At 38.9% G+C, this 22098-nt stretch overlaps 1 protein-coding gene across 1 annotated transcript in view; it reads left to right on the top strand.

Annotated features, from left to right (window-relative positions):
• PMS1 (PMS1 homolog 1, mismatch repair system component) overlaps positions 1 to 22098 on the top strand; it is a 105616-nt gene that overhangs the window by 28934 nt on the left and 54584 nt on the right. The window contains exon 5 of the mRNA XM_007464974.1: positions 14752 to 14915. Coding sequence (XP_007465036.1) covers positions 14752 to 14915 — 164 coding nt within the window. The remainder of the gene's footprint in view (positions 1 to 14751; positions 14916 to 22098) is intronic.

Here is a 22098-nt window from a genome sequence, read left to right as displayed (position 1 = left end):
ATTGTATATTCTTGCCTTCTTTGTCATTAATTGACCATAAGTGCCTGAGTTTATATCTGGGCTCTCTATTCTGTTTCACTGATCTATGTGTCTATTTTTATGCCAGTACCATACTATTTTGATTACTAAGGCTTTGTAGTGTAGTCTGAAGTCAGTCTGATACCTCCAGCTTTGTTCTTTTTTCTCAAGATTGCTTTGGCTCTTCAGGATCTTTAGTGGTTCCATATAAATTTTAGAATTATTTGTTGTAATTCTGTGAAAATGTCAAGGGGTATTTTGATGGGGATTGCATTAAATGTGTAGATTGCTTTGGGTAGGATGTACATTTTAACAATATTAATTCTTCCAATCCATGAAGACGGGATATCTTTCCATATCTTTGTATCATCTTTAATTTCCTTCATCAGTGTTTTATAGTTTTCAGAATATAGATCTTTCACCTCCTTGGTTAAGTTTATTCCTAGGTATTTTTGATGCAATTTTAAATAAGATTGTTTTCTTCTTTTCTTTCTCTGATAGTTAATTATTAGTTATTTCATTATTACCATCAGGTTTCTGTATATTAATATTGTATCCTTCAACTTTACTAAATTCATTTATTAGTACTAGTAGTTATTTGGGGGGGAGACTTTAGGGTTTTCAATGTGTAATATCAATTCATCTGCAAAAAGTGAGTTTTACTTCTTCCTTTCCAATTTGGATTATTTTTACTTCTTTTTCTTGTCTGATTGCTGTGGTTAGCACTTCCAATACTATGTTAAATAGAAATGGCAAGGGTGGGCATCCTTGTGTTGTTCTGTTGAGCATGATATTAACTGCATTTGTCATCAGTGATCTTTATTATGTTAAGATACATTCCCTCTATACCAATTTTGATGAGAGTTTTTTTTTTCATTTTAACATCTTTATTGGAGTATAATTGCTTTACAATGGTATGTTAGTTTCAGCTTTACAACAAAATGAATCAGTTATATATATACATATGTTCCCATATCTCTTCCCGCTTGCGTCTCCCTCCCTCCCACCCTCCCTATCCAACCACTCCAGGCGATCACAAAGCACCAAGGTGATCTCTCTGTGCTATGAGGCTGCTTCCCACTAGCTATCTACCTTACGTTTTGCAGTGTATATATGTCCATGCCTCTCTCTCGCTTTGTCACAGTTTACCCTTCCCCCTCCCCATATCCTCAAGTCCATTCTCTAGTAGGTCTGTGTCTTTATTCCTGTTTCACCCCTAGGTTCTTCATGACATTTTTTTTCTTAAATTCCATATATATGTGTTAGCATACGGTATTTGTCTCTCTTTCTGACTTACTTCACTCTGTATGACAGGCTCTAGGTCTATCCACCTCATTACAAATAGCTCAATTCCGTTTCCTTTTATGGCTGAGTAATATTCCATTGTATATATGTGCCACATCTTCTTTATCCATTCATCCGACGGTGGGCACTTAGGTTGTTTCCATCTCCGGGCTATTGTAAATAGAGCTGCAATGAACATTTTGGTACATGACTCTTTCTGAATTCTGGTTTCCTCAGGGTATATACCTAGTAGTGGGATTGCTGGGTCATATGGTAGTTCTATTTGTAGTTTTTTAAGGAGCCTCCATACTGTTCTCCACAGTGGCTGTATCAGTTTACATTCCCACCAACAGTGTAAGATGGTTCCCTTTTCTCCACACCCTCTCCAGCATTTATTGTTTCTAGATTTTTTGATGATGGCCATTCTGACTGGTGTGAGATGATATCTCATTGTAGTTTTGATTTGCATTTCTCTAATGATTAATGATGTTGAGCATTCTTTCATGTGTTTGTTGGCAGTCTGTATATCTTCTTTGGAGAAATGTCTATTTAGGTCTTCTGCCCATTTTTGGATTGGGTTGTTTGTTTTTTTGTTATTGAGCTGCATGAGCTGCCTGTAAATTTTAGAGATTAATCCTTTGTCAGTTGATTCATTTGCAAATATTTTCTCCCATTCTGAGGGCTGTCTTTTGGTCTTGTTTATGGTTTCCTTTGCTGTGCAAAAGCTTTGAAGTTTCATTAGGTCCCATTTGTTTATTTTTGTTTTTATCTCCATTACTCTAGGAGATGGGTCAAGAAGGATCTTGCTGTGATTTATGTCATAGAGTGTTCTGCCTATGTTTTCCTCTAAGAGTTTGATAGTTTCTGGCCTTACATTTAGGTCTTTAATCCATTTTGAGCTTATTTTTGTGTATGGTGTTAGGGAGTGATCTAATCTCATACTTTTACATGTACCTGTCCAGTTTTCCCAGCACCACTTATTGAAGAGGCTGTCCTTTCTCCACTGTATATTCCTGCCACCTTTATCAAAGATAAGGTGACCATATGTGCATGGGTTTATCTCTGGGCTTTCTATCCTATTCCATTGATCTATCTTTCTGTTTTTGTGCCAGTACCATACTGTCTTGATTACTGTAGCTTTGTAGTATAGTCTGAAGTCAGGCAGCCTGATTCCTCCAGCTCCATTTTTTGTTCTCAAGATTGCTTTGGCTATTCGGGGTCTTTTGTGTTTCCATACAAATTGTGAAATTTTTTGTTCTAGTTCTGTGAAAAATGCCAGTGGTAGTTTGATAGGGATTGCATTGAATCTATAGATTGCTTTGGGAAGTAGAGTCATTTTCACAATGTTGATTCTTCCAATCCAAGAACATGGTATATCTCTCCATCTGTTTGTATCATCTTTAATTTCTTTCATCAGTGTCTTATAATTTTCTGCATACAGGTCTTTTGTCTCCTTAGGTAGGTTTATTCCTAGATATTTTATTCTTTTTGTTGCAATGGTAAATGGGAGTGTTTTCTTGATTTCACTTTCAGATTTTTCATCATTAGTATATAGGAATGCCAGAGATTTCTGTGCATTAATTTTGTATCCTGCTACTTTACCAAATTCATTGATTAGCTCTAGTAGTTTTCTGGTAGCATCTTTAGGATTCTCTATGTATAGTATCATGTCATCTGCAAACAGTGACAGCTTTACTTCTTCTTTTCCGATTTGGATTCCTTTTATTTCCTTTTCTTCTCTGATTGCTGTGGCTAAAACTTCCAAAACTATGTTGAATAAGAGTGGTGAGAGTGGGCAACCTTGTCTTGTTCCTGACCTTAGTGGAAATGCTTTCAGTTTTTCGCCATTGAGGATGATGTTGGCTGTGGGCTTGTCATATACGGCCTTTATTATATTGAGGAAAGTTCCCTCTACACCTACTTTCTGCAGGGTTTTTATCATAAATGGGTGTTGAATTTTGTCAAAAGCTTTCTCTGCATCTATTGAGATGATCATATGGTTTTTCTCCTTCAATTTGTTAATATGGTTAATCACATTGATAGATTTGCGTATATTGAAGAATCCTTGCATTCCTGGAATAAACCCCACTTGATCATGGTGTATGATCCTTTTAATGTGCTGTTGGATTCTGTTTGCTAGTATTTTGTTGAGGATTTTTGCATCTATGTTCATCAGTGATATTGGCCTGTAGTTTTCTTTCTTTGTGACATCCTTGTCTGGTTTTGGTATCAAGGTGATGGTGGCCTCGTAGAATGAGTTTGGGAGTGTTCCTCCCTCTGCTATATTTTGGAAGAGTTTGAGAAGAATAGGTGTTAGCTCTTCTCTAAATGTTTGATAGAATTCGCCTGTGAAGCCATCTGGTCCTGGGCTTTTGTTTGTTGGAAGATTTTTAATCACAGTTTCAATTTCAGTGTTTGTGATTGGTCTGTTCATATTTTCTATTTCTTCCTGATTCAGTCTTGGCAGTTTGTGCATTTCTAAGAATTTGTCCATTTCTTCCAGATTGTCCATTTTATTGGCATAGAGTTGCTTGTAGTAATCCCTCATGATTTTTTGTATTTCTGCAGTGTCAGTTGTTACTTCTCCTTTTTCATTTCTGATTCTATTGATTTGAGTCTTCTCTTAGTATTTGCCTTATGTATTGAGGTGCTCCTATGTTGGGTGCATAAATGTTTACAATTGTTATATCTTCTTCTTGGATCGATCCCTTAATCATTATGTAGTGTCCTTCTTTGTCTCTTCTAGTAGTCTTTATTTTAAAGTCTATTTTGTCTGATATGAGAATTGCTACTGCAGCTTTCTTTGGGTTTCCATCTGCATGAAATACCTTTTTCCATCCCCTTACCTTCAGTCTGTATGTGTCTCTAGGTCTGAAGTGGGTCTCTTGTAGACAGCAAATATATGCGTCTTGTTTTTGTATCCATTCAGCCAATCTGTGTCTTTTGGTGGGAGCATTTAGTCCACTTACATTTAAGGTAATTATCGATATGTATGTTCCTATTCCCATTTTCTTAATTGTTTTGGTTTCATTATTGTAGGTCTTTTCCCTCTCTTGTGTTTCTTGCCTAGAGAAATTCCTTTAGCAGTTGTTGTAGAGCTGGTTTGGTGGTGCTGAACTCTCTCAGCTTTTGCTTGTCTGTAAAGGTTTTAATTTCTCCATCAAATCTGAATGAGATCCTTGCTGGGTAGAGTAATCTTGGTTGCAGGTTTTTCTCCTTCATCACTTTCAGTATGTCCTGCCACTCCCTTCTGGCTTGTAGAGTTTCTGCTGAGAGATCAGCTGTTAACCTTATGGGGATTCCCTTGTGTGTTATTTGTTGTTTTTCCCTTGCTGCTTTTAATATGCTTTCTTTGTATTTAGTTTTTGACAGTTTGATTAATATGTGTCTTGGCGTATTTCTCCTTGAATTTATCCTGTATGGGACTCTCTGTGCTTCCTGGACTTGATTAACGATTTCCTTTCCCATATTAGGGAAGTTTTCAACTATAATCTCTTCAAATATTTTCTCAGTCCCTTTCTTTTTCTCTTCTTCTTCTGGAACCCCTATAATTCGAATGTTGGTGCGTTTAATGTTGTCCCAGAGGTCTCTGAGACTGTCCTCAGTTCTTTTCATTCTTTTTTCTTTATTCTGCTCTGCAGTAGTTATTTCCACTATTTTATCTTCCAGGTCACTTATCCGTTCTTCTGCCTCAGTTATTCTGATATTGATCCCATCTAGAGTATTTTTCATTTCATTTATTGTGTTGTTCATCATTGTTTGTTTCATCTTTATTTCTTTTAGGTCCTTGTTAAATGTTTCTTGCATTTTTTCCATTGTATTTCCAAGATTTTGGATCATCTTTACTATCATTATTCTGAATTCTTTTTTAGGTAGACTGCCTATTTCCTCTTCATTTGTTAGGTTTGGTGGGTTTTTATCTTGCTCCTTCACCTGCTGTGTGTTTTTCTTTTCATTTTGCTTATCTTACTGTGTTTGGGGTCTCCTTTTTGCAGGCTGCAGGTTCGTAGTTCCCGTTGTTTTTGGTGTCTGTCCCCAGTGGCTAAGGTTGGTTCAGTGGGTTGTGTAGGCTTCCTGGTGGAGGGGAGTAGTGCCTGTGTTCTGGTGGATGAGGCTGGATCTTGTCTCTCTGGTGGGCAGGTCTCCGTCTGGTGGTGTGTGCTGGGAGGTCTCTGTGGACCAGTGTCCTGAAGTTGGCTCTCCCACCTCAGAGGCACAGCACTAACTCCTGGCTGCAGCAGCAACAGCCTTTCATCCACACGGCTCAGAAGAAAAGGGAGAAAGTTTAGAAAGAAAGAATTAGTAGAAGTAGAAAGAAAGAAAGAAAGAAAGGAGGGAGGGAGGGAGGGAGCAAGGATGGAAGGAGGGAAGGAAGAAGAAAAAAAAGAAATGATTAAGTAAGATAAAATATAATAAAGTTATTAAAATTAAAAAAATAATTATTAAGAGGAAAAACCCCCAAAAATACGGATGGATAGAACCCTGGAACAAATGGTGCAAGCAAAGCTATACAGACAAAATCTCACACAGAAGCATACACATACACACTCACAAAAAGAGGAAAAGAGGAAAAAATCATAAATCTTGCTCTCAAAGTCCACCTCCTCAATTTGCGATGATTCGTTGTCTAAAGGAGGGAAGGACGGAAAGAGAAACGAAGATAAAGTAAAATAAAATAAGGTTATTAAAATAAAAAGTTAATTATTAAGAAAAAATAAAAAAAATAAAAGATGGACAGATAGAACCCTCAGACAAATGGTGGAAGCAAAGCTATACAGACAAAATCTCACACAGAAGCATACACATACACACAAAAAAAGGAAAAGGGGAAAGAATTATAAATCTTGCTCTCAAAGTTCACCTCCTTAATTTGGGATGATTCGTTGTGTATTCATGTATTCCACTGATGCAGGGTATATCAAGTTGATTGTGGAGCTTTAATCCGCTGCTTCTGCGGCTGCTGGGAGAGATTTCCCTTTTTCTTCTTTGTTCTCACAGCTCCCAGGGGCTCAGCTTTGGATTTGGCCCCTCCTGTGCGTGTGGGTCACTGGAGGGCGTCTGTTCTTTGCTCACACAGGGTGGGGTTAAAGGAGCCGCTGATTCGGAGGCTCTGGCTCACTCAGGCCAGGGGTAGGGAGGGTCACGGAGTGCAGGCCGAGCCTGCGGCAGCAGAGGCCACCATGACATTGCACCAGCCTGAGGCGCCCCGTGCGTTCTCCCGGGGGAGTTGTCCCTGAATCCCGGGACCCTGACAGTGGCGGGCTGCACAGGCTCCCCGGAAGGGGGGTGTGGATAGTGACCTGTGTTTCGCACACAGGCTTCTTGGTGGCGGCAGCAGCAGCCTTAGCGTCTCATGTCTGTCTCTGGGGTCCGCGCTTTTAGCCACGGCTCGCGCCCGTCTCTGCAGCTCCTTTAAGCAGCGCTCTTAATCCCCTCTTCTCCGCGCCAGGAAATAAAGAGGGAAGAAAACGTCTCTTGCCTCTTCGGCAGGTCCAGACTTTTCCCCGGACTCCCTCCAAGGCAGCCGTGGCACACTAACCCCCTGCAGGCTGTGTTCACGCCACCAACGGCAGACCTCTCCCGGCGCTCCGACCGAAGCCCTGCTCTCTCTGTCAGGGGAGCAGACAAGCCTCTTGGGCTGGTGAGTGCCGGTTGGCCCTGATCCTCTGTGCGGGAATCTCTCCGCTTTGCCCTCCGCACCCCTGTTGCTGCGCTCTCCTCTGGGGCCCCGAAGCTCCCCCACTCCGCCACCTGCAGTCTCCGCCCACGAAGGGGCTTCCTAGTGTGTGGATACTTTTCCTCCTTCACACCTCCCTCCCACTGGGGCAGGACCCGTCCCTATCCTTTTGTCTCTGTTTATTTTTTTTTCTTTTGCCCTACCCAAGTACGTGGAGGCGGGGGTTTGCCTTTTGGGAGGTCTGAGGTGTTCGGCCAGCGTTCAGTAGGTGTTCTGTAGGAGTTGTTCCACTTGTAGATGTATTTCTGGTGTATCTGTGGGGAGGAAGGTGATCTCCGCGTCTTACTCTTCCGCCGTCTTCCCGAAAGTCTCGGATGAGAGTTTTTATCATGAATGGATGTTTAATTTTATCTGATGCTTTTTCTGTGTCTATTGAGATGATCATGTGATTTTTATCCTTTTTGTTAATATAGTGTATCAGATTGATTGATTTACAGATGTCAGACCATCCTTGCATCCCTGGAATAAATCCCACTTCATCATGGTGTATGATCCTTTTCTGTATATTGTTGAATTTGATTTGCTAATCTTTTGTTGAGGATTTTTGCATCTATGCTCATCAGAGATATTGGCCTGTAATTTTATTTTTGTAGTGTCTTTGGTTTTGGTATTTGGTTAATGGAGGCCTTATAGGATGAATTTGGGAGCGTTCCTTCCTCTTCAATTTTTTGGAATAGTTTGAGAGGATAGGTATTATTTCTGCTTTATATGTTTGGTAGAATTCCCATGTGAGCTTCTCTGGTCCTGGGCTTTTGTTTACTGGGAGTTTTTTATTATAAAATCAGTTTTACTACTAGTGATCAGTTTGTTCAGATTGTCTGTTTTTTCCTTCTTCAGTCTTGGAACATTATATTTCTAGAAATTTATCCATTTCTTGTAGGTCGTCCAATTTGTGGGCATATGACAGTTTATAGTATTTTCTTAAGATTTTTTCATATCTCTGTGATACTGGTTGTTATTTCTCTTCTTTCATTTTCTTGTTTTTTTTGGCTTCTCTTTTTCTTGATGAACCTGGTTAAAGGCTTATCCATTTTGTTTATATTTTTAAAAAACCAGCTCTTGATTTCATTGATCTTTTTTATTGTTTTCTTGGAGTCTTTATTTCCTCTCTGATCATTATTATTTCATTCCTTATGCTGATTTGGTCTGTGCTTGTTCTTTTTTTCCTAATTCCTTTAGATGGTAGTTTAGGTTGTTTATTTGAGATTTTTCTTATTTCTTGAGGTAGGCCTGAATTGCTATAAACTTCTGTCTGAGAACTGCTTTTGCTGCACGTGATAGATTTTGTAAAGGTGTGTTTTTTTTTCATTTGTCTCAAGGTATTTTGGTTTTTTTTTTTTTGCCTTATGCGGGCTCCTCACTGTTGTGGCCTCTCCCGTTGCGGAGCACAGGCTCTGGACGTGCAGGCTCAGCGGCCATGGCTCACGGGCCCAGCCGCTCCGCAGCATGTGGGATCTTCCCGGACCGGGGCACGAACCTGTGTCCCCTGCATCGGCAGGCGGACTTTCAACTACTGTGCCACCAGGGAAGCCCCTCAAGGTATTTTCTAATTTCCTTTTTAGTTTCTTCATTGACCCATCAGTTTTTTTAGTAGCATGTGGTTTAGTCTCCACGTGTTTGTGTTTTTCCCATTTTTCTTTGTGTAATTGATTTCTAGTTTCATACTGTTGTGGTCAGAAAAAATGCTTGGTGTAATTTCTGTTCTCAATTTTTTTTTTTTTTTTTTTTTTGCTTTATGTGGGCTTCTCACTGTTGTGGCCTCTCCCGTTGCGGAGCACAGGCTCCAGACGTGCAGGCCCAGCGGCTGTGGCTCACGGGCCCAGCCGCTCCACGGCATGTGGGATCCTCCCAGACTGGGCATGAACCCGTGCCCGCCGCATCGGCAGGCAGAATCTCAACCACTGTGCCACCAGGGAAGCCCTGTTCTCTTAAATTTTTGAGAATTGTTTTGTGGTCTAGCCTGTGATATCTAGCATGGAGAACATTCTGTGTGCACTTGAAAAGAATGTGTATTCTGCTGTTTTGGATGGAATGTCCTGTAGGTATCTATTAAGTTTAGCTGGTCTAACGTGTTATTTAAAACTACTATTTCCTTATTGATTTTTTTTTTTTCTGGATGATCTGTCCATTGGTGTAAGTAGGGTGTTAAAGTCCCCTACTATTATTGTATCATTGTCAATTTCTCCCTTTATATGTGTTAATATTTGCTTTATATATTTAGGTGTTCCTCTGTTAGGTGCATATATATTAATGAGTGTTAAACTCTCATTTTGTATTGATACCTTTATTATTATATAATTCTCTTCTTTGTCTTTTGTTACAAATTTTGTCTTAAAGTGTTTTTTGTTTGATATCAGTATTATTTGCCCCAGCTTTCTTGTTATTATTTGCATGAAATATCCTTTTCCATCCCCTCACTTTCAGCTTATGTGTGTCTTTAGCTCTAAAGTGAGTCTCTTGTAAGCAGCATATAGTCAGGTCTTCTTTTTTAATCCAATCAGCCACCCTGTGGCTTTTTTTTCTCTTTTTTTCTTTTTTTCTTTTTTTGGCCGTGCCCCACAGCTTGTAGAATCTTAGTTCCCCTACCAGGGATCAAACCTGGGCCCTCAGCAGTGAAAGCCCAGAATCCTAACCACCAGGCTACCAGGGAATTCCTAGCTACCCCATGTCTTTTTTTTTTTTTTTAAATAAATTTATTTATTTATTTTTGGCTGCGTTGGGTCTTCATTGCTATGTGCGGGCTTTCTCTAGTCGCGGTGAGCGGGAACTACTGTTTGTTGCAGTACGTGGGCTTCTCATTGTGGTGGCCTCTATAGTTGCGGAGCATGGGCTCTAGGCACGTGGGCTTCAGTAGTTGCAGCATGCGGGCTCAGCAGTTGTGGCACACAGGCTTAGTTGCTCCATGGCATGTCGGATCTTCCTGGACCAGGGCTCGAACCCTTGTCCCCTGCATTGTCAGGCGGATTCTTAACCACTGCACTACCAGGGAAGACCCTACCCTGTGTCTTTTGCTTGGAGCATTTAGTTCATTGACATTTAAAGTAATTATTGATAGGTATGTACTTATTGCGATTTTGTTACTTATCATCTGGTTGTTTCTGTATATTTTCTCAGTCTTCTTCTTTTAGATTCTTTCCTTATGATTTGATGATTTTCTTTAGTGGTATGCTTGTCTTCCTTTCTCTAGTTTTTGTGAATCGTTTTTTTTTTTTTTTTTTTTGGCTGCACATGCCGCTTGCTGGATCTGTTCCCCGGCCAGGGATTGAACCTGGGTCATGGCAGTGAAAGCCTGGAATCCTAACTACTAAGCCACCAGGGTACTCCCTCTCTTGTAGTTTTTGATTTATGGTTACCGTGGGGTTCATATATGTTGACCTATAACTGTATCTACTTGTTTAAAACTGGTAGTCATTTAAGTTCAAACACATTATAAAAGATCTACATTTTTTTCCTCCCTTCTCCCAAATTTTGTGTTTTTGATGTCATATTTTACATCTTCATTTTTATCCATTAACTGTATTGTAGTTGTAGTTATATTTAATTTTACAATTTTTTGTCTTTTAATCTTCATAGTAGCATGCATATTTAAGTGGTTGATGGACAGCCTTTACTATATATTGGTTTTTGCTTTTTTTTTTTGGCTGTGCTATGTGGCTTATAGGATCTGAGTTCTCCGACCAGGGGTTGAACCCAGGCCTGACCAGGAGTTGAACTGGGGCCCTCGGCAGTGAAAGCTTCGAGTCCTAACCACTGGACTGCCAGGGAGTTCCCTATATTTGTTTTTTTGTTTTTTGTTTTTTGCGGTACGCGGGCCTCTCACTGCTGTGGTCTCTCCCGTTGTGGAGCACAGGCTCCAGACACGCAGGCTCAGCGGCCATGGCTCATGAGCCCAGCCGCTCTGCAGCATGTGGGATCTTCCCAGACCAGGGCAAGTACCTGCGTCCCCTGCATTGGCAGGCGGACTCTCAACCACTGTGCCACCAGGGAAGCCCCCTATATTTGTTTTTAATAGTGGGATTTTACTTTCCAACAGATTATTACTTCTTGTAGCCTTTTCTTTTTCTTAGAGAAGACCTTTTAACATATCTTTTAAAGTCATTTTATTATTGATGAACTCTTAGTTTTTGCTTGTCTGAGAAGTTCTTTACCTCTCCTTCAATTCTAAATGGTAATCTTGCTGGGTAGTATACCCTAGGCTGTAGGTTTTTTCCTTTCAGCACTTTATATATATCATGCCACTCCCTCATGGCTTGCAAAGATTCTGTAGAAGAATCAAATGATAGCCTTATGAGGGTTCCCTTATATATGACTCTTTGTGGTGGTTTTTTGTTGCCTTTAGAATTCTCCCTTTATCTTTAATCTTTCTATTTTAATTATGATATGACTTGATGTGGGTCTGTTTAGGTTGGTTTTGTTTGGGACCCTCTATGCTTCCTGTATTTGGATATCTCTTTCCTTCTTCAGGTTTGGGAAGGTTTCAGCCATAATTTCATCAAATATAGTTTCGACCCCTTTTCTCTCTGTCTTCTCCTTGGACCCCTACAAAGCAAATGTTAGTATGCTTGATGTTGTCCCAGAGGTCCCTTAAACTCTTCTCATTTTTTTAAATTTGTTTTTCTTTTCATTGTCCTGATTGGGTGATTTCCATTATTAATCTTCCAGATTACTTATGTGTTCTTCCTGTATCACCAAGTCTACTGTTAATTCTTTCCACTATGTTTTTTGTTTCAGTTATTGTATTCAGTTCTGACTGGTTCTTTTTTGTTTCTTTTTAGTTCCTTGTTAAAGTTCTCACTTTGTTCATCTGTTCTTTTCCCTAGTTCAGTTAGCATTCTTATTACTAATGCTTTGAACTCTATCTAGTAAGTTATTTACCTATGTCATTTGTTGTTTTTTTCATGGGTTTTCTCTTGTTCTTTCATTTGAAACAAATTCCTCTGTCTTCTTATTTTGCTTAACTTTTTCTGTCTCTATGGAATTTGGTGAAACAGTTACTTCCTGGTCTTGTAGTGGCATCCTTGTCTGGGAGCATCCCTATACTGTCTGTGTGTGCCAGGTGCCTTTGGTGGGAGAGCTGGATTTTATATGAGCACGAGTTACATCTTCCCCTATGGAGTAGTGGCAGCTTTCACCTTGGTTGGGGAGTAGGGCTAGAGATAGATGGGCTAGAACCAGTGACCAATACCACCCTATTGGGGATGGGATCAGGTCCCATGTTGCTGGAACAGAAGGTCTGAGGGTCAGGTCTGAGCTGGCTCTCTTCGCTCTAAGTGTGTGCTCTCCCCTCCCGGCATTGGCACACTCGCCCTCAAGGGGAGCTGGAGCAAGAGAGACTGGTGTGGGTGCTTCACATGGGTCGGGGTGCAGGCTGTGGTGGTCCTGGCACCAGTTAGAATTCCATACTACTCTTGATCTACTCTCTCCAGGAGCACCAACAGTGGCTGACTTCAACCATGCTCAGATGCTGCATTGGGCCTGAGCCGGCTTCACCCTCTAAAATTGTGCATTCTTTTCAGCCAGGACAGCCTTTGCCCTAATGTGGAGCTATGCTGCAGAGCAAGAGGGACCAGGGCCGATGCTCAGTGTGGACTGGGCATGCACCATGGCTGTCCTGGCACCAGAGTTCTGGACTGTTCCCAATCCACTTCCTTTGCAAGTGCCAGCAATGATTGCCCCTACCCTATTTGGATGCTGCCCCAGGTCCAAGCCAGCCCCATCCCCTACAACTGTGCACTCCCTTTGGCTGTGGCAGCCCTTGTCACAGTGTGGAGCTGTGCCACAGAATGCGCCCAGGCCAGAGTGGATGCTCAGCTTGTCCAAGGTATGTGCTGGGGTGGTAATGGGAAACAGGCCAGAGACCTGGGCAGTTTTAATCTGCTTCCTCTTCAGGAGTAAGCAAGCATGTGCGTGCTCTTCATGAGTGGAGTCTAGGTTTCTTATAGCCCCACTGTCAATCCTGCTGGTTTTCAAACCACCTGAAGCGACTCATCTTCCTGGTGTTGGACCCCAGGGATGGGGCACCCAGTAAGTGGTTCAAACCGCTCACTCCTCAGGGAGGATCTCTGAGCCTGTGTACTCCCTCCGCATCTGTGCCCCCTCCAAGAAGAGGAGGGGGATTACACAGACTTGCTTCTCTTCCCCTCCTGCTTGACTTCATGTGCATTTTCTTACACCTTTGGTTGTATAAGAGTCTTAATGCCAGTCTCCAGTTTGTTTTCAGTAAGAATTGCTCTACAAGTAGATGTATTTATGATGTGTTAGAGAGGGGAAATGATCTCTGTATCCTCTTTCTCTGCTATCTTGATCCCACCCCTCAACTTTTTAGTTAAATAAGTTCAAAGTTAAAAATATCCTTTTGTTAGATTATCCTGTGTTTTGTGTATTTGTTGTTGTTCAGGAGATGAGGTAAATTAAGCCAGGCAATTAGATATTATTTCAGATAAGAATTTATTTTTATTTGAAGTATAGTTGATTTACAATGTTGTGTTAATTTCTGGTGTACAACAAAGTGATTCGGTTTTACATATATATATTATTTTTCATATTTTTTCCATTATAGGTTATTATAAGATATTGAATATAGTTCCCTGTGCTATACAGTAGGACCTTGTTGTTTACGTGTTTTATATATAGTAGTTTGTATCTGCTAATTCCAAACTCCTAGTTTATCCCTCCCTCCTGCCCTTTCTCCTTTGGTAACCATAAATTTGTTTTCTATGTCTATGAGTCTGTTTCTGTTTTGTAGATAAGTTCATTTATACCATATTTTAAATTCCACGTATAAGTGATATCATACGGTATTTGACTTTCTCTGTCTGACTTTTTTCCTTTAGTGTGATAATCTCTAGGTCTGTCCATGTTGCTGCAAATGGCATTATTTCTATTTTATGGCTGAGTAATAGTCTGCTGTATACATATACCACATCTTCGTTATCCATTCATGTGTCAATGGACATTTAGAGTGCTTCCATGTCTTGGCTATTGTCAGTAGTGCTGCTGTGAACATTGGGGTACATGTTTCTTTCTGAATTAGAATTTTCTCCAGCTATATGTCCAGGAGTGGGATTGCTGGATCATATGGTAACTTTTTTTTAAGGAACCTCCATACTGTTTTCCATAGTGGCTGTACCAATTTACATTCCCACCAACAGTGTAAGAGGGTTCTTTTTTCTCCATACCCTCTCCAGTACTTATTATTTGTAGACTTTTTAATGATGGCCATTCTGACCAGTATGAGGTGATACCTCATTGTAGCTTTGATTTACATTTCTCTGATAATTAGCGATGTTGAGCATCAGATAAGAATTTTTAATTGAATAATTAAGGTTATCACATATGCTGTTAGCCTTATACCACCTATGTATTTCAAAGTGCAGAATAAGCATCATCACCAGGTAGTTTGAATATCAGCACATTTCTTAAGATACTGTACATTCTAGTAAGCCCATGTTTCTCTGCAGTGGTAGAAATAAGATTATTCTTGTTTAGATCACATAGAAGAGATCATACTTAGCAGGTCAGACCTGTTACAAATAGGAGAGCCTAGCAAGGGATCAGAATAGCTTGCAAGGTTGAGCCTTCTTTGTGTTCTCAGAGTTTGAAGAGGACTGGCCTTCAGTGATAAAAGGGATTAATTACTGATTGTATGTGGATTTGAAGATCTGTGAAGTTCCTTCCACATCTAAATATGCTTTCCTCTTATCTGCCAACAGGTACAACTGTAACTGCTTTACGATTGTTTAAGAATCTACCTGTAAGAAAGCAATTTTACTCAACTGCTAAAAAATGTAAAGAGGAAATAAAAAAGGTCCAGGATCTCCTCATAAACTATGGTATACTTAAACCTGATATAAGGATTGTTTTTGTACATAACAAGGTAAGCATTATTGTACTTTCTACAGGACTTTTTTGGTATATGATATAATAAAGGGACAATGTATTTTATCTAAATCAGTTAGATATGTAAAGAGTCTTCTTTCAAAATTTGTCCACATTTGTTTAGCTTTTTCTTTATTGTTTAAAGAGCATCTTTACTTTGTTACCTTGTATCTATATGAAATCTGATTGAACCTTTTATTTCTTAATTTCTAAGATAGGTGATTCTACCAAGAGACTTTTCCATCCAAGAAATGTTTGCTTCCTAAATATGATGAGAAAGACTTGTTCTTTTCCTTTAAAGAGTTCACAACATTTTCCACCTTCTATTCTACACTGTTTCTTCTTTGGAAGAGTTTTTTGTTAAGTTTTTAAAGGAAACTCTACCTCCTTTCTTTCCATTTTTCAAAGCAGGGCTGATAAGGAATTCCTCTATGAATCTTAGGGGAAAGAAAGGTTTACATATCTTCCGATTGTTATGTTTTTCATAAAATTCCACACATGCACTTCAAAATATTTAATGTAAGATGAGTAGAACCACACAGCGGAAGTTTGGAAACCTGATGGGGAGTAGAGAGTTAACATTTATTAAGAGTGTACACAATGCCAGGGCCTATGCTAGGTGTGTAAAACTCCTATATCCACAGCAACAGCCAGGTGAGGGAGACATTATATCAATTTGCAGCTGTCCTCTGAACTCAGAGGTTTGATACTCTGCTCAGTGTTGCACAGCTGGTAAATTGTTGAGATGGGGTTCAAAACTTTACCTGCCTACAGAGTATAGGTTCTTCACACTCTACTGTTTTGTCTTCCCATTTTAATACTACATTACATTTGTGTAGTTCTTTTCCAGGTTTCAGAGCACTTACAATAACCTTGTGGGTTAGACAGCCTTATCTCTATTTGTATGGGGAACTTGAAGCTCAGAATGATCTAAGGAATTGTTTTCTATTTTACAGTAAGTAATACTACTGATGTCAGAACCCTTTTTCATCCAGTTTTCTTTCCACTACATGTCTTTTTACTTGTTATTAAGAAGATTCCATATTAAACCAAGTTATGGTGGAATATTTATGATCAAAATCTTTGGTCATCTTAAAAAAATAAAGAAAAACATTAAGAATAGTCAGCCACCTGTTCCTGCTGGCATAGAGCTCAACCAAATGATACCTTGAGATCCCTTCCAGCTCTATCATGCTAGAATTCCTCAGGATGTTGATAGATAGAGACTCATCCTGTTAATATAAATAACCCTATGACCTCTTGATCCAAAGGACATTTAGTCATTAAAAGTTGAATTACCCAAGTTAAGAAAATATTAAGGGCAGAAGAAACAGTGATCAGGAAGGGAAAACAAATGGAAAAAGGTAAAACATGAAGACAGGAGCTACATTTTTATAAAAGAAAAGTGACTACAACCAAAGAGAAAAGTTTTAAGAGAAAACAGAAGAATATTATTGCCCTGTATAATGGAAATGCATATTTAAAGTCAAATATATATCTTCTAAGCTTTGAATAAGTATATATTATTATCCCAACCTGTGTAAGATCATCAGTGTAGGCATTTTCTTTTGAAAATGGAAAGTAGTATTTTTTAATACACTGTATTTTATAATTTTTGGAAGACACCGTATCTGAACTTATACTGAGCAAACACAGGTCTCTCAGTGGTCTTCAGTAATTTCAGATGCAGTTCAAATCCTGAAGAGTGTTATACAACGCAAGTAATGTAAGATTATCAAAAGTTTTATAGTAAAATTATGTATTAGCTATTATTACACAAGGAAATCATGGACTCAATTATATTTTCAAGCTTTTTTCTTTTAGTATAAATTATTTTTTCACTATTCTGTTTATTAATAGTGCTGTTGTGCCTCAAATGTTATATTGTTAAATGTCCTAAAATAGCACTGATACACTATCATAAATCTCTTTGAACATTGAGTCCTGCTCTGCTCTTACAAACATGCTTATGTTTGTCATTCTTTATGTGCTTTTCTGAAGAATTTTTTTGCCTTAGCCTAAAATTTAAAGATGGCAATATTGTTGTCTCTTCTTTTTTTGAAATTTTTTTCTACATTAGAAACAAACAATCATATTGCACATAATATGAGAAGTACTATTGCTATTTTGACATCTTGGATTAGATAGTGTTCCTTCTTTTTATGAAGGTTTAACTTGCCAAGACATTCTTTGAATACTGATAATGTTGATGTTCTTGCCAGTATGGTTATGTTAGAAAGAGGTATTTTTCTTCTTTCATCACCATGTTCCTTGAAAGCATATTGAATAATGAGACAGCCAAAGAGAAATAATTTACAAGTAGATTCAGTGACTTTATTTAAAGTAGATTTTGTTTGGAGAAATGCTAGAGCCATTTCTTAGATGAGCACTACAGTCTTCGACTTTTGTTTTGTAACTGAATCCCTGTGAGGTCCTGCTACATATATTTTCATTTATAAAGTAGCTATTTCCCAGAATTAGAAGTTTTCCTCAATGTGGTGATATCTGAAACCCACTTAGTAGTATTAGCTCTTTCATAAGTGCATGAGTAATTTTATAGACCACTAGTTTAGAACATAATGGTAAATATGTGATTTCAGATAAGGGATACTTTCACATGTCATACTTGTGGATTTTCGTGATTTTCCTTTGCTTAAAATATCATTTGTATTTTAAAAAATTGTTTTGAATTTAATCCTGTCTTGATAATTAGAGTCCTGCTGTTATTGCAGAAGCTGAATTGGAGGGCTTACCTGGTGACACAGTGGTTGAGAGTCCGCCTGCTGATGCAGGGGACATGGGTTTGTGCCCTGGCCTGGGAAGATCCCACATGCCGTGGAGCGGCTGGGCCCGTGAGCCATGGCCACTGAGCCTGCGTGTCCGGAGCCTGTGCTCCGCAATGGGAGAGGCCACAACAGTGAGAGGCCCGCGTACCGCAAAAAAAAAAAAAAAAAGCTGAATTGGATATTAGTGACATAAGAAGGTCTGATCTGTCTCTTACAAAAGAGAGAGAGAAATAATTTAAGGAATGGCTTTCTACCTATCCCACTTACATGTGACATGAATGTTAAGGCTTATTGGGATCAATTTATTTATTTTTGAAGTCTGGGAGAATGACCAAGAATGAGAAGGAAGGGACACATTTATTAGATTATAAACTAAAGATAAATAAGTGGTAGTTTATAATCTGTATCCCCTACATTCATGTTATTCCCTTTCTTCATTTTATTCTACTTTGCATCTTTTAGCCTTTTACTCATGTTTTTTTGTTTGTTTCTTTTTGCGGTACGCGGGCCTCTCACTGTTGTGGCCTCTCCCGTTGCGGAGCACAGGCTCCGGACGCGCAGGCTCAGCGGCCATGGCTCACGGGCCCAGTCGCTCCACAGCATGTGGGATCTTCCCGGACCGGGGCACAAACCCGTGTCCCCTGCATCGGCAGGTGGACTCTCAACCACTGCGTCACCAGGGAAGCCCTTACTCATGTATTTTTGAATGTCCCAGTTTTGTTTCAGCTGTGCTGTGAGGAATCAAGGAAAAGTCCTTTGCCCATAACTGGACCAGTATCCCCCCCGCCCATCCCAGCCAGTGTTGTGGAGGCAGTATAATCAAAGAGAAATTCCAGTCCAGGACTATGGTTCAAATGCCCCTTCCTTCTGAAGAATATATTCTTCCAGTTCTAACCTTGAAAGTTTGGGTGATTTGTTTTTATTTCTTTTTTAATTAGTGAAGGTGGATGTTCCTTCAGATATATTTTAAGGTTAGCTTGGGGCTCATTATCAATCATGATTGGTTGTTTGTTTATTTGTTTTTATTTGAAAATTAATGATAAATTTTTTTAATGTCTCATTTTTCTTCTTTGTTATATTACCTTCTTTTACGTTTCACCTAACTTCTGTGAAATATTATATAGAAAAGATGAGGGCCATATATAAGTCAAATTTTAGTTTAGTTGATTTCTAATTTTGATGTTTGCTCGCACTGTTAAAAAAGTCTTTGAAGTCTTCCCCTATCCGCCAGCAAGACTTAGTTATTATGTAGCTTTTTCCATAGCATTTTCTGTGTATTCCTATTATGCCACTTTTGCTTTGTTGGAAATGATTTGCATTCTCTCTCCCCGTCCCAACAGCCTCTTGTGGAAGGGAGGGCTGCATCTTGCTTATATCTGTATTCCTCTTAATGCTCACTTAGCATTACAAAATTTTGAGTATACAACCATAAAAAAGAATGAAATAATGCTATAGAGATTATCATACTAAGTGAAGTAAGTCAGAAAGAGTAAGGCGAATACCACATAATATAACTTATATGTAGAATCTAAAATATGACACAAATGAACTTATCTACAAAACAGAAACAAACAGATACAGAGAACAAACTTGTAGTTGCCTAGGGAGAGGGGGTGGGAGAGGGAGAGATTGGAAGTCTGGGCTTAGCAGATGCAAATTATTATGTATAGAATGGATAAACAGCAAGGTCTTACTGTATAGTGCAGGGAACTATGTTCAGTATCTTGTAGTAAACCATAATGGAAAAGAATATATGTGTGTGTGTGTATATATATATATATATATATATATATATATATATATATAACTGAATCACTTTGTTGTACAGCAGAAATTAACAAAGCATTGTAAATCAACTATACTTCAATAAAATAAATTAAACCCCCAAAATATTGAGTATAGTTCCCTGTGGTATACAGCAGGTCCCTGTTGGTTATCTCTTTTATATATAGTAGTGTATATATGTTAATCCCAAACTCCTAATTTATTCCTCTTCCCCCCCTTTCTCTTTTAGTAACCAAAAGTTTGTTTTCTATGTCTGTGGGGTCTATTTCTGTTCTGTATATAAGGTCATTTGTATCTTTTTTTTTTTTTTGGATTCCATATATAAGTGATATTTTATGATATTTATCTTTCTCTTTCTGGCTTACTTCACTTAATGGTACAGTAATCTCTAGGTCCATCCATGTTGCTGCAAATGCCATTATTTTCTTCTTTTTTATGGCCAAGTAATATTCCATTGTATATATATACCACAAATGGGACATAATTAAAAGCTTTTGCACAACAAAGGAAACCATAAACAAAAGACAACCTACAGAATGGGAGAAAATATTTACAAATGATGTGACCAACAAGGGATTAATCCCCAAAATATACAGAGAGCTCAATATAAAAAAAAAAAACCAAACCACCCAATCAAAAAATGGGCAGAAGGTCTAAATAGATATTTCTCCAAAGAAAACATACAGATGGCCAAAAAAGCACATGAAAAGGTGCTCAACATTGCCAATTATTAGGGAAATGCAAATCAAAATTACTAGTACCACTTTAAATTCATGATCACTAATCTTTGTACTGCCTGGTAGTCATACTGTGTTTCTCTTGCCCATTTTCTCTCCTGGTCTCCTATATCAGTGCTTTAAACAAACTTTAATGTGCATACAAATCACCTGGGGATCTTGTTAAAAGTGCAGAGATCCTGATTTAGAAGGCCAGGGAGGGCCTGAGATTCTACATTTCCGCCAAGTCTCCAGGTGGTGCAGTTGCTGCTGGCCCATGATCCACACATTGAGTAGAAGTCCCAAAGGGCTATTTCATGTGTTCTCTTCTCAGACAGTCAAGTCCTTCTTCCCTGTCTTCACAAGAGTAGCACAGGGAACTAGGACATAACCTGATCTTACATCCTATTTCACTGAGAAAATTGAGGCAGTCAAGAGAGAACTTTTACAAACTACCCACCTGTCTGCAATTGTGCCCATACATTCAGCCTTCCCTTCTGTTACTATAGATATATGTGTTATGTTTCTAGGCAAGGCCAATTCCTTCACTTGGGCAAAACTTCTTAAAATACTTGTCTGTATTCATTGTCTCCAGTTACTTTCCCCCCATTCTCTCTTGAACCCACTCTAGTCAGACTTTCTCTTTCTGCCAGTCCACAACTCTTACCGAGGTCACCATTGACTTTCAGATTTCTAAATCTAGTGGTCACTTCTCAGATCTTATCTTACTTAACATTTGCCACAGTTGATCTCCGCATCCTTGAAACACTTTTTCACCTGTCTTCTAGGTCAACACACATACTTGGTTTTTTTCCTATCTTTCTACCATTTGTTATCAGTCTTCTAGTTCCACCTCATATCCTAACTTGTAAACATTTAGTGTCCTGTGGCTCAATTCTGGAATTTATCCTCATGTGTGTGTGTATGTGTGTGTGTGTGTGTGTGTGTGTATAATTCTCATATATATTCTTTTCTTGATGTGCTTATTCAGTCTTATGCCTTTAAATATCATTTATACACTGATGACTCCTCAATTTTTATCTCCATTCCATAGCTCTCTTCTGAACTCCAAACTCATAGATCTAACTACCACCCCAAATCTCTCTTTGGATGTTTAGTAATAAGCTCCTCACATTTAACATGACCAAAAGTAAGCTCCCTACCTTGTCTCTCAGAATTGCTCTTTCCACATCCTTCTGCATCAGCCTGTGAGAATTCTGTTTCTCCTGTTGGCAAACCAGAAGCCTTAGGGTTATCCTTGACTACTGATTCTCTCACACTTTAATCTGATAAAAGAGTAAATTCTGTTGGTCTACCTTCAAAATATATCTAAAATCTAACTCCTTTTCACCATGTCTGACTACCACTGTCATCCAAGCCACCATCATCTCTCACCTGGATTTTTGTAATAGTACTCTAATTGGATCTCCCCACTTCCTACCTTTCTCTCTTTAGTCTTTTCCCAGTCCAACAGCTAGGGTGACCTGTAAAAATGTAATTCAGGTCATGCAACTCCTCTTCAGTGAGTTTCCATCTCAAAGTCTTTATAAATGGCCTGTGAGTTCTACATAAAGTTTAGTAAACCTTTTTTTGTAGAGAGCCATAGTGTAAATATTTCGGGTTTTCTAACTCATACAGTCTCTCTTACAACTGTTCAGCTCTGCTGTTGTAGCATGAAAGCAGCCGTAGGTATTAAAACTTTACTTTAAAAAGCAGGTAGTGGGTTGGATTCAGTCCTTGGGCTATAGTTTGCTGACCCCTGTTATAGATGATCTGATCCACTATTATGTCTGATCTCATTTTTTTCTTTTCTTGGCTTCAGCTACCTGGCCTCCTTGTTTTTCCTTGAACGTACTAGTCACACTTCCAACTCAGAACCTTTGTATTTGTACTT

This window comes from Lipotes vexillifer, unplaced genomic scaffold (genome assembly GCF_000442215.2).
Source record: "Lipotes vexillifer unplaced genomic scaffold, Lipotes_vexillifer_v1.1 scaffold903, whole genome shotgun sequence".
Lineage (NCBI taxonomy): Eukaryota > Metazoa > Chordata > Mammalia > Artiodactyla > Lipotidae > Lipotes > Lipotes vexillifer.
Note: the sequence above shows the minus strand (reverse complement) of the source record. Positions and strands in the feature narration are given on the sequence as shown.